The sequence below is a fragment of the Paramisgurnus dabryanus genome, chromosome 18, assembly GCF_030506205.2.
Source record: "Paramisgurnus dabryanus chromosome 18, PD_genome_1.1, whole genome shotgun sequence".
Classification (NCBI taxonomy): Eukaryota; Metazoa; Chordata; class Actinopteri; order Cypriniformes; family Cobitidae; genus Paramisgurnus; species Paramisgurnus dabryanus.
In genome coordinates, this window is record NC_133354.1 from 590668 (window position 1) to 604113 (window position 13446).

The 13446-nt window shown below is 38.1% G+C and overlaps 1 protein-coding gene across 8 annotated transcripts in view; it reads right to left on the minus strand.

Annotated features, from left to right (window-relative positions):
- Positions 1-13446, minus strand: part of LOC135721608 (probable E3 ubiquitin-protein ligase HERC1) — a 90112-nt gene that overhangs the window by 11604 nt on the left and 65062 nt on the right. For all 8 annotated transcript variants that reach the window (XM_065243969.1, XM_065243971.1, XM_065243970.1 and 5 more), the window contains 15 exons: positions 13043-13167; positions 12725-12940; positions 12427-12554; positions 10950-11149; positions 10063-10177; positions 9744-9875; positions 9558-9659; positions 9302-9475; positions 5706-6008; positions 4949-5014; positions 2913-3038; positions 2657-2795; positions 1174-1355; positions 723-878; positions 82-204 (listed from right to left, as the gene is read on the minus strand). In XM_065243969.1, coding sequence (XP_065100041.1) covers positions 82-204; positions 723-878; positions 1174-1355; positions 2657-2795; positions 2913-3038; positions 4949-5014; positions 5706-6008; positions 9302-9475; positions 9558-9659; positions 9744-9875; positions 10063-10177; positions 10950-11149; positions 12427-12554; positions 12725-12940; positions 13043-13167 — 2287 coding nt within the window. The remainder of the gene's footprint in view (positions 1-81; positions 205-722; positions 879-1173; positions 1356-2656; positions 2796-2912; positions 3039-4948; positions 5015-5705; positions 6009-9301; positions 9476-9557; positions 9660-9743; positions 9876-10062; positions 10178-10949; positions 11150-12426; positions 12555-12724; positions 12941-13042; positions 13168-13446) is intronic.

The following is a 13446-nucleotide window of genomic DNA, read 5'->3' on the forward strand; positions in this document are numbered from 1 at the left end:
CTATTAGCCATAAGAAACACAAGACCATCAGCATATGACAAAATGCTCAGCCAATGAGATTTTGAGAAGTTCGAGACGTACCTGTGGGTAACACTTGACTGTACATGGTCCAATACCGAGTTTACCATAATCACCATCTCCAAATGCCCATACGTTCAAGCCATCCGATGACAGGACCAAAGTATGGTTGATACCACAAGACACCTGAACCAGTTAGAGGAAAATCTTTGTTTAAAGGGGACATATTATGAAAATCTGACTTTTCCATGTTTAACTGCTATAATTGTGTCCCCAGTGCTATCAACCTAGAAAATGTGAAAAAGATTAGTAACTTAGTTTTGGTAAACCATTCTCTGCAAGCATGTGGAAAAATAGGTCATTGTAATTTGGCTCTTATTGTGATGTCAGAATAAGGTAATACCACCCCCTTTATCTGCACTATCCAACCACAGCACTGCCATTTAGTTCAGAGAGAAGAGAGAGAAAAGAAGGACTTGACAGCACAATTGAGTTTCAATTACAACAAACCACCATCATTGCGATCAGTGTTTGCACTTCAGCCGCTCATTTGCATTTTAAATGACACACCCAAAACGGCACACTTTTGCTCGGACCTAGATTAAGACTTAGTTTACATCTTTAAAAAAATCTCATATGTCCCCTTTAATGTATCACAAGACCATCAGTTTTTCAATAAAGTAAAGGTAAAAAAGAAATATTACTTGTCCTATGTGGAAGCCATCCAGTGCTGTAACTCTTTCTGGGACCATCTTGTTTGAAGTTGACCTCTGACCCAAGCGTCCTGAATCGCCGCTGCCAAACGTGAAAAGTTTTCCATCTGATGTCACGACAGCAGAATGTTTAAATCCACAAGCCAGCTGAAAAAGAAAAGTTAAAACTAGTACCTCATATAAACCTCAAAGGTGTGTTTCTTTAAAGGGGTGGTAACATTCGAATATGGGCAAGGAGTGCTTTGTCCATCTTTGCTTTTTAGTAGAGAGAAAGGTCACACCATGACTACCAAAAAAACTTCAGTACGTAGCAAAATACGAAACATCTTCGCACGAGCTTGTGTTTCCGGTCTGAAGCATTTGCATGCGTATGAATAAAAGTCAATGTGAAGTGTAGCATGACCACCCCTTTATATATTTTTCGTTAGCATTTTCCCTGTACCTGCACAACTTCCTCTCCCTGCAGAGCTTCAATTTGTTTGGGTCGCCTTTGCCTTTCACTGTTCCCGTGACCCAGTTTCCCATAATCTCCATCACCCCAGCTGAACACCTCTCCAGTCTCCGTGAGAGCCAGAGAGTGACCATCCGACCCGTATGATGTCACCAGCTGTGTCACGACATAACCTGTTAAACAAACAAAAAGTCCATAAAATAAATATGAAGAGCTCTGATGCAAAACCCGCTAAATGCCACCTTCGTCAAAAATTGTGATATTAAACGAAATGTTGCTTTGTTGGCAGAATCCGTTAAACGCCATGCCGATTATTTCATCCAACAGTAAGTTCACACCAGACACGGAAGAGGTGGCAAAAACGTGCTATTCGCACATGGTTGGACGGTTGAACATTTTGAGTTTACTCGCTGTATTTGCGCATGAAAGCCACACGTGAAATTCTAGTCATTCGAGACATTCATGTGGACATGCACGTCATGGAAGGGGCTTATGCAACTCCTCTCACTTCCTGTAATCACGTCACGATTTTCAGCCAAAGTTCAGATTTTAACTCGCGCATTTCCAGCGGCAACGCTCAATTCACGGGGACTGCTATGCCTATTCGCGCCTTTGCATTGATTTAACATGTAAATCACTTGTGCTTGCCGCCTCTTCTGCGGCTGGTGTGAACGCCACATAAGTGCACAAAAACAGAATGACTAGTGGTGCGTATACTTTAGAGTATTTTATTCAGTTAAAAGAGGTTTATTGAATATATTAACTCTTTCCCCGCCATTGACGAGATATCTCGTCAATCAAGAGAAAACGCTTCCCCGCCAATGACGAGTTTTTCCGTCTTTCTGCAATACCGCTATTATCCACTAGGTGGACTATAACTTTTTAAACCCGGAAGTCTTGCCCTATGGCAAGCGGCTGCATGTCAGTGTCTGTTTTAAAGATCGCTCTGAATGGGATCTCTATGAAAAGTCCGTCACAAAAATGGAATTATCTCTGCTTTTTGATCAAAATGTGGTGTTTTTGCAGAAACCTACCCATATTCAAAACCTGATAACAAAAGAACTACTGAAGGTAGGATGAAACGTTTTTTTTTTTTTTTTTTTTTTGAAAGCAGTATATTGTATTTTTATATATTTGAAGAAAAACATTTTCTGGAAGACATTAAACTTTTGTGAAAATCATGAAAAACGCTGGCGCTGGCTGGCAACTTTTTTTAAAAACGCTGGCGGTGAAAGAGTTAAGACATTGACCACATTTTTTAGCCTTTATTAAAAATAAAGTACAATTTTAGAAGTGGAGATTTAGCACTTAACAGCAATATTTTTAATGTACAAGCTCCATCAATATTACAAGAATATTTCCAAGTTAAATTTTTCCCCAATTTTTAAATTCCAGCAAGCCTCAAATCCTTGAATATCAGTATATACATCCATCTATTATTTGCATGATAACGGTTTGCTGTGATTTGCATTACCTTGTAGAGCTGAGATAATAGTGGGTGCGTAGAGGTCATCTGAATTTCCCTGTCCGAGTCGACCGTAACTGCCTTCCCCTACAGCCAGTACCGTACCATTAGCCTGAACCAAGAACGTGCAGTTCTGGCCACACACGACCTGTGCAAAATAGATGATAAAGCAAATAGATTCATCCTTCCTCTAAATAAATATACAATTGAATGATGAATCAATAATGTATAGTATTTATATGAGATGTTTGTGTCTCAGCTCTACCTGCTGAGTTTGAGAGAGCGAGGATGCAAGGGTGGGCACAGACGCGCTGGTTCCCGCATCTGCCAACTGCCCGTGACGTCCGTTACCCCACAGATATACCTCGCTTTTACCACCCTGCTGCCAGTCCTGGCACCAAAAATGGCAAAATGTGTGAATGCATCTTTATTAGGCTGACAGAAGATATCAGTGATAGTACGCTGTGCAGCTACTTGGTTGTACATGCAAACTGTAGCTCAGCCCTTAAACATTAGATACTCCGATATTGTTATGTGAAAAAAACAGACAGAAAATGGGTGATTCTCGCTAAATTAGACTTATGAGGTGTCATGAAACATTTTGATAAAAAAGTAAATGCAAAGTAAGAGTATCAAAATAAGAAGCATAGTTACAAACATCTCTTCATTTACTATTTTGCACATGATTTCAAATGACATCATACAAATACATATATATATATATATTAGGGGTGGGCCGATCCAATACTTTGGATCGGATATCGGGTCGATCCGGACCTTTTTTGCTGGATCGGATATCGGAATAACGGGGCCGATCCAAATTCGATACTGTGCGTTACTCGTTGTTGTTACTATCATGCTATAGAAAAGTCAGACTATTATAACCATAAACACCACATAAGCACCATAAACAAACACACTATATTCAAAGTCTTCCTAATATATTCAACAGCTTTATGTGAAAAACAATTGCATATATGAAGATATTTAAGGTCACAAAAACTCTGGTTGGTCTGGTGCTCGCAGAGTTAATAAACTGGAGTAGCGGTGAATTAAACGCATCATACGCACACAAGACACATACAAACACAATGACCGTATATATATTTATGTGTGTACACACACACACACACACACACAATTCTAAATGGATCAAGAAAAATACTAGAATTGGATCGGTATCGGTATCGATCGATACTCAGAATTTAGGAATCGAAATCGGATCGGTAATGAAAAAAGTGGATCGGCCCACCCCTAATATATATATATATATATATATATATATATATATATATATTTTTTTTTTTTTAAGGGGAACATTTTCATTACCGCAACGTGTCCATGACTGAATTTGGGTTCTTTGACATGAAAAATTTATAATTAAAAAATCTAAAAAATAAAAAGCTTCAGTGCATGTTATACTATAAACATTTACAGTAAAGAAACATGTCGTATTTGGTGATCATTTGTAAATGTAGAGACAATAATAAGGAATATAAATGTGTCCAAGACCAATTTTCTCATCCTCCGCAACAATTTTCAATCATTGTTTAAGCCCTCAAGGAACTAACATTTAAAAAAAAAATTGTTGGAAGGGACATAATTGACTGTGACACTCAAGATGGCTACCAGGTAAGCAGTTCTTATTTTTTCTCTCCAGATAAAAGTTGAAATTTTGTTTTTCATAATACCTAGACAACTTTTTAGTTCTCATTACTGAAACATGAGTTTGTACATGCATATATTTAATGTAATATCATGTTGCGGTAATGATAATTTTTGAGAATCTAAAAAATTTAAATAATTCTATAATAAATATTTTTTAAATTCTCTAAAAATAATGGTTATAGTAAGTTTAGACCTTAGTCTTATATGTGCAAAAAAATTGGCTTCAAGGGCTTTTAAAAAAATTCTGATGCTGGACAACTTCTAAATCTAGATTTCATGAGAATCACCCAAATGTGTTGATGACACACTCCCCCTTTAACACACAGTAGATATAAAACTTCATTCTGGAAATACTATTGAACAAGGACAATTTCAATTTATACTTCATTCAGGTTTAAAAAAAGTTTGTTTTCAGGGACAGGATTTGTGTGAGTCAGGGTGCAGCTTAAATGCAAAGCAGAGTAAGGATTTGTGTGTTTGTGTGAGGTCATTTATAAACTTTTTAGAATTTTATAACAGATGAATATGAAAAACACATGAAGAGTGATAATAATCTAAACTGCACAAAAATTGCTAAATTTTACACACATTTAAGCATACGTATAGACAATATAGAGACACACAAAGGCTTACTTCAGGCCTGCTGGTAGCCCAGGACATGAGCTGTTCATCCATCATAAAGGTCCATTTACTGTTGTCCTAGACATATCATAAAGCAAAGGTATCACTTTAAATGATCTTTACTTTAAAGAAAATAACATGCTATAAAGTAAGGAACATAACTAAACTTGTAGTGGTATAGTCACAGAATATTTTGCTCATTTATCCGTGTCATTGTCACGGATCTCTGCATTTTTTCGAGTCCACTCCGTACCACAGACTTTTATTTTTCTGTGTCTGTTTCATGTATTGGTTACTCAATTGTTTTTCCTATTTTTAAACCATTGTCGCATGGGTTTGGGGTTAGATTTGGGGTTTTGGTTAATATGTCACTTTAACTATTGGTTTATACTATTATTCCTGGATTTTTAAACAATTGTCGCCTGACGTTAGGGTTAGAGTTGGGTGTCATTTTATGTAGCAGAAAGTCGTTCTAACCTCAAACCCACGTGACAATGGTAAGAAAATAGGAAAAAAAATTGAGTAACCAATATGTGAAACTGACAAGGAAAAGAAAGTCCGTGGTACGGACATGGAACAATGCAGAGATCCGTGACAATGACACGGATAAATTAGCAAAATATTCTGTGACTATAACACAGAAATTCGTGAGATCAGATTCTTTAAATGAATACATACAAAGTTTCCTGGGTACTGAACCTTCAATGCAACAACGCTCTACCAATTAAGCAACAGGATTGCATTGTCGTCTTGCGTTTTAAGATCTCACCAGTGGTTTGGTGAACTCTGTGGTGCTAGCCTGAAGGAACTCGGGTGCAGTGAAGGATTCTGGGAAGGGAGTGCCACGTGCAAAGGCCTCTGCGCTCTTCACTGTGGTGGAGTAGGTAGCGAGCCAGTTCCACTCTGAGGGGCATGAGGTTCCAGGAGGATCTTGATCTGGCCCCGTCACGATATGGTGAGGCGGTTTGGGCTGACGACACAGCAACTGATCCAGGAACAGACCTACGGCCAGTGCAGCCAAACTCTGAAGGAAGGCACTGTGGGTCAGCTGATCTCCCGCCATCACGTGACTCTGAAGAGCAATACAAACACTATTAGAAAAACAGCACTACTATATATAGACATTTAAAATTGTTTACCATATTTTATTATGTTGCAGTTTCAAATTAAAATGATATTATAAAATTTTACACCATTTGAAATGTAAATTACGCCTGGCTAAATCACTGTAATGCACATCCTCTTGTTCCTTTGTTGGAACACTGGCATAAACAGGAAGTTTTAATATACTTTGGCTGTTTTCAAAAGCTCTGATGAAATAAAAAAAACAACGTCTCTTGTTGATCCAGAGAGCAGCATTTCATGTATCAGAGCAGATGCTGAGAACATTTCAAACCGAAAACACTGCAGTGCGAGAGTTTGCCGGGTCTCTGGACAGCAGGAGCTCTTTGCTGTTTATCAGAGTACAGTAATGAGCTGATAATGGAGCAAAACTCTGCAGCAGAACCGGGAGAAGAGCCAATGAACAGAGAGAACAAGCTCAGCACAGTTTCTATGTAGACTGGGTCAGAACTGAGCCAATTATATGCGTGCATGAGTGTGTGTCAGGTTTTCAAATGGATTAAATCAAGAGGCATTGTGCTATTTCTAGTCTTCTAAAGTACTTCGACAGTACACCAAGCAAATTTTTTGCCGTATGGACATTTTAGCCGCACGCAGATTTTAGTAAAAGCTAATTTTTTTGGCATATATATTTATGCATTTGGCAAAAGATAAAACTGGTTTAATCACTGTGGGGCAGTTTCCCGGACAGGGATTAGACTAGTCCTAGACTAAAATAAATGTGAGAGCTCTCCAAACTGAAAACAACTTGCACGGACATATCTTAAAATACATCAGTGCCCTTTGTTTTGCCTCAAAATGCACACAAGTAATGTTTTTAGTAAGGCATGTTTGTTAAAACTTATTATTTCCTAATTAAACTAAGGCTTAGTCCTGGCTTAAGCTAATCCCTGTCCAGGAAAGCACCCCTGTGTGTTCCATGTGATTTAAAACTTAAACCTTAGTGGTGGTTACACAACCCCCTACCAAATGAGCTTCATGAACATATCATGAATATAAAAGCGTAACTAAACCCCTGGTCAGAGCCTGACCCCACCCACTGGCAATATTTGAAAAATGCAAGAAATTGGGCAGATATCAATGGAGATAGAGGGGACGAACTAAGCTCGTACCAAGTGTGTGGTTAGATTGTAACAAGGGCATGGTGAACCTGCTTACGTCACGAGACATTTTTTGGACCCAACATCCAACAGGAAAATTCAACTGCAGTAGCCACCGTTCAACCTGAAGAGGGCATCACTCAGACGTTTTACACCATATATTGTAGTATTGAAACACTTTATATCCAAATGTCAAATAACGTACTAAAATCAATGAACAGCACTAATAAAGCCCCATTCTTACAGATCATTAACTAAAAAAAGTTGGTTTAGTTACTCTTTAAACAGCTAATGAGGAATAAAGAAATAAATAGTCATGAATTATTCTCCATTTCCTGTGGAATATTGTTAACACTTTCTCCACCTGTCATTTTTTGAAAAGTTGCCCGTCAGCATTTTTTGTGATTTTCACAAAAGTTTCACAAAATGCCTTCCAGGAAAATTTTCTTCTAAAAATATATAAACAAACAAATATATCAAATGAAAGATCAGACCCTCTACTTTCAAACAAAAAAATAAACAAACAAAACGGGGGAAAAAAACGTTTAATCCTATCTATATAATTTTTTCTCTGCTTATAAACTCTTAATTATGGGAATATTTCTTTAAAAATAATTTTTTTAGCAAAAAGCTGAAATAATGGCATTTTTGTGAAGGAATGTTGTCAGAGATCAGATTCAGAACTATTATCAAAACATACACAAGAGTAAATAATGTTAGTAAATAATGTTTTGGCTTCAGTTTTTTCATAAATTGGGTAAGTCTAGTGGATAATCTTGGTATTGCAGTTTAACATAAAAGTTAATCAGGAACATGTTTTTTTTATGCAAATGTTTTCTCTTAATTGACAAAATAACTCGTCAATGGTGGGGAAAGAGTTAAGAAATGTGCTATTTATTTATTTAAAGTGATTACATTTACAATGGGGATGGGCTGATTAATGCGAAATCACCCTTTAATGGGAATGGTTGGGGATGGGCAGGGCCAGACAGAATCTGCAGACTTTTTTGCTTTTTCTGTGGAAAATTTTGAAAAAATCTGCGGAATGATTTTAAATAATAAAAAATACAGAACTTAAGCTGTAAATATTACAAAATTGCATCTAAAAATAATTACTTTTAAAGGCTTAAAATGAATACACCAAACCAATGAGCCCTCTGAATTAAGCTGGACCAACATCAGGGTTTCCTGCAGCACATTTCAGTTCGGGTGGCCCACCTAAGCTTGGAAACCCTACCGCCTTAACTAGGTCACCCCCCACCCAAAAAAAAATTGCTGCACAAAAAGCCGTCAAGTGTATTAATAATCTAGTATGTGTTCATTTTCTGTTATAGTTTCTTCAAAATTAAGTTTTATGTGAATGTTTAAAAAAATATTTTAATTTTCATCATGACGCATACGCCCTGCCCCTTTGATTGCCACGCCCCTCGGCCCAGACCAGCAGCCCAACCCTACCACCTTAACTAACAAATTTTCTGCGGGAAACCCTCAAACATGAACCAGATAATATGCATGTCAAGATAGAATTATAGTTTGTATATAAAATTACATATATTATTGTTTATAGTGATATTATAGCAGAATAAAAAAGCTTGTGTTAATACGTTCTCATTATGAATTTAGCACGTATGAAGATAATTAAAAAATTTTTGCAATGCAATGTAAACTTTATATTAAACATAACAACAGCATTTGTCTTGAAAACGGATTTGAAATGATCATGTGCTGACTGTCGCGCGTCACATAGACGACAGAGTCAAGTGAGATCTGCTTAACTCCGTGGTAAGTTTTATTTCATCTCAAATATTAAATGGTTTGTGCTCTTTTTTATTAAAAACGGTCAAAGCAAACAGCACGCGCAGAGTTAATGTACTTGTCAATGACGGTTCACAAAGGTGTGGGATAAGCTATGTATGTGTGCTTGTTGTCAATGACGGTTACTGGTCACAAACACGCTCAAGCGCGGGGTATGTGTGCTTGTCAATAACCTGACTCTTTAGTAAACAAATTTATGAGCCAAAATTGTAAACAATGTGTGCATAATAAGCCTATAAACATAAAACCTGTGGTAAAGTGTCAAACTGTTTTTGAAGCTTTTAGCTTTATGTTTAGGCTTTATTTCAAATTCAAATCACTTGACTACCTTCTCATAGCTGTACTGCTCCTGCAGCAGCGTGGGAAGTCGCTCAAGAAAGACGGCCATGCAGGGAGCACGGTTCAATCCCAGAATGCCATGACTGCGGAAGACAGATCGACAGGATGCCAGAACATGATTCTGAGAGATCCAGTCAGGAGTACAGCGAATTAACAAAACATCCTGAAAGACACAGAAAGAGTTAAGCATAAATAAAACATACAACTTTATGTTGCACATCAGAATTAATATTTTAGTTTGGTACCTTTGATCTACCAGAGCAGGCAGCCACCCCTATGTGTGGTATCCAGGTGGTACAAAGCACTGAGCCCATTCCAGTGACTACAGTCTGCAGGACTGAACCATCCTAAGAAAGAGGGTGTGTTTATTGCCAAAAAGAAGAGATTTGTAAAACTAATAAAACAAACATTTGTAATAACTTGCAACTTACCCGCAAAGACCAGATGTTCAGCACACCTCCAATTCCCCCAGACACAAGAGCAAGTCCACTGGGACAAAATGACAGCGTTTTTACCGCGGTAATGTGCCCACTCAGTCGGAATACACATTTAGCATTACCCCGCTGAAACACACAAACATGTACTGAATTGGCGTAAACAAATTTGAGAGACCATCTTTGTCACAATCTATCTCTTATAAGATAAAGTTAATTAAAAGATAAGAGGATAATCATGTAATAAATAAGAATTTACTATGATTAAATTATTCTCTCAAATTAATAAATAAATAAACAGATAATGAAATCTGACCTTGCTGGCACTGCTCTTGTCTTGGCTGGTAGAAGGGGTGAGGAAATTGGGCACTGATACACTAGTGCCCCCTTGAGGAAGAGTCCACACATACAGGAGGCCATTTTGACATCCACTAAGGAAATCAGCAAAAATGAAAATCTTGATAAAATTACAGATTTTATATTTGTGCACATTCATATGGTATATGAATATCTACATAATAGTATGTCTACAAAGCACATAAAAAAATCCCTTTAACTCTTTCACCGCCAGCATTTTTCATGATTTTCACAAAAGTTTAATGCCTTGCAGAAAATGCTCCTTTTTAAATATATAAACATACAATAAATGAAATAAAAGAACAGACCCTCTGCTTTCAAACAAAAAAATCCGTTTCATCCTACCTTCATGTGTTCTGTTTTTATCACCTTTCAAATATGTGTAGGTTTCATCAAAAACACCAAATTTTGAGCAAAAAGCTGAGATAATTAAATTTTTGTGAAGGACTTTTGATAGAGATCAGATGCAGAGCGATCTTTAAAACATACACGGACATACAGCTGTTTGCCCTAGGGCCCCCTTCTTCAAATCTTACCCTGGAGGTCCGCCGCACTTCATAGTTTAGCTCCAACCCTGATCAAACACACCTGAGCAAGCTAATCAAGGTCTTCATGATCACTAGGAAATCACAGGTGGGTAAGTTTGATTAGGGTTGGAGCTAAACTCTGTAGTGCTCTGGACCTCCAGGGTAAGATTTGAGGAACCCTGCCCTAGGGCAATACTTCCGGTTTTTATAAGTCGCGGAAGAGCGCCACCTAGTGGATAATAGCGGTATTGCAGATTGACGATATATCTCGTCAATGGCGGGGAAAGAGTTAAATATCATTAAAACTTTCCACACTCACACAGCCATCATAAGACGAGGCTCTGCCCCTCGCCCAGGCAGTGGGCACCACTCAGCTGTGTTGACGGTGCCCGCGTGGAAAAGAGAATGAAGGGTCACCCAGGCACCGTTGGCCCGACCCCAAATCTTCACCACGTCGGAACGGCCAACAGAGAGCAGAAGATGACCTGTGGGATCCCACCTGAGCCCACTAACACTCTCCTGTAAAGATAAAGAGAGTCTTTATGCAGGTTCAGATTTTAACTTAAACATTTTGTTAATGTGGGGCTGTGCAGAATTGGAGGTCTGAGTCTTTCAGTTGGTTTATTCAATGAACTGGTTAAAGGTGCAGTGTTTACATTTTAGGAAGATCTCTTGACAGAAATGCAATATAATATACATTACTATATTTTCTAGTGCTGTGTATTGGCAAGAATCGGATGATTCGTATCCCAACACAAGAGTCGCAATACGATGCGATAAACTGTGATATTTCTTATTTTGGGAATAGAATAGGATATATTTTTAGGAAAGCTGTCATCAAGAACACACCATTATATGCAAACCTTATCCAAAAAATATTTAAAATTGTTGTGTGAAACTGTAAGTGAGTTAAAACTGACCCGGACCCATGCAGAACCATTAATGTAATACCGCATGCCATAAATCTAATACCCAAATGCCTATATTTTGATAGCTGGACCAGGTCAGCACATATTACACAGCACATTGCTTTAAATTGTCTTATTTTACACACACTGAAGTAATTAAACTGACCAATTAAAACATGTCCTCTACCTGGGTCCTCCGTAAAAACCTTTACTTCCTGCCACTCTGTAAGTTTAAAAACTGCCATCTAGTGGTTGAGATGTAAACTGAAAACGAAACAATTGCCATGAATCTTATATGGAAAAAAATCTATACTGCGTTTTTGAGAATCGATGCAATATCGGCAAACAAAATATCCCGATACATACCCTAATATTTTCATTGGTGTATACATTATTGATTATTTTAGAATGAGTCATTTTTATCTACATACACCGCAGGTCCCCTTTCATGGAAGTTGCCATTTTGCGCTGCCATGTTTGTACAGTAGCCCTAAATGGACAAACTACTCTTCATAGGGCTTCATAATTATGTTATTTCCGACAATGACATGTTTGTTCTGTGGCGGCTACCGTAGCTACTCTATGTGCTTGGAAAAGCAGAGATAGCCGTTGGACTGAACCATTGGTTACAATTTACAATCTCACCCCTAGATGGTGCTAAAAATCTACACACTGCACCTTTAAACTTTTTTTTATTTTTCACTAAAACGTTTTCTAAAAGCCTCCACATTACATTTTGTTTTATAATGAAATAAATTTTTTACCATTTGTATCACCTTTATTGTTAAACTATATAGAATTGTTTTTTTCTTTATTAGTAATAAGTATTTGCTTTCCAGCAAAGTCTTTTTTGTAACGTAAACACAACATTTTGAGGTCCACACTCACCGGAAATGCAGTCAAAAGAATGGACGACTCAGTTTCGTAGCTTTCTGCCGCTGCTAGGAGAATTTTGCCATCCGGATATCCCACAGCAAAGGGCTTATCTACGCTGTACCAAGCCACACATTGAGGCGCTAATTAAACAGAGAAACAATACAAATATAAAGCTTCCAGTTCAATCACACAACAACTACTATTTAAGGCCCAATCCCATTTCTTTGTCTTAAAATTAAGGGGTAGGGGGTAAGACAGAGAAATGGGATTGGGCCTAAGTATACCATGTGTTGTATTCATCTGCACGCACCCTCTTTTCTGTGGCAGTGCGCGAGTTCAGTGCTCTCCACTTTTAAGTCCTCTGTGACCTCCAACCAGCAGAGGGAGCCATCGAGCCGACCCACCAGCAAACTCTCCGGAGCGTTCGCCTGGCTGCAGGCTTCCTGGCTGAGGAACGGTGTGGACGTCTGGACCCACGATAGCGCCGTGACCCAGGAGGACTGAGCTTCGAGGTGTGCCCGAGAACCTGCGGGAAACATCAACACTAATCATTTCTGAAGTACACTTGCTCAGTTAAACAGATGATTTGTTAGCAGTGTGGTGTGACTGTGTATGTTGATGGTCTGACCATTAATGGTCCAGATGTTGACGAATTTGTTCTGGAAGGCAGCCAGCAGTGTCCCCCTTGCACTCCATGACACAGGGGACAGCAGATGAGACCCCATGGAGCCATCTGAGCACGGAGTATCCTCACTGCAAAGACACACACAGGTTTACATAGCTTCTATAATGAGGACATATGATGAATATCAATTGTTTTATAATGATAAAGCATTTTTATTAGAATTTGCAAAAAAAGAAAGTTATTCATAAATCATTTTCCAAGGGTATGTTCTGTCACATTAACATGTAGCTCACTTCTGGGTACAATGTTGTCCCTAAGGTTTAGCTAAATATATATACAAAAGCATGTGCAATTTTGTCAGTGCACTATGTAGCAGGATACATTTCAATCATATTCTACAGAAAATA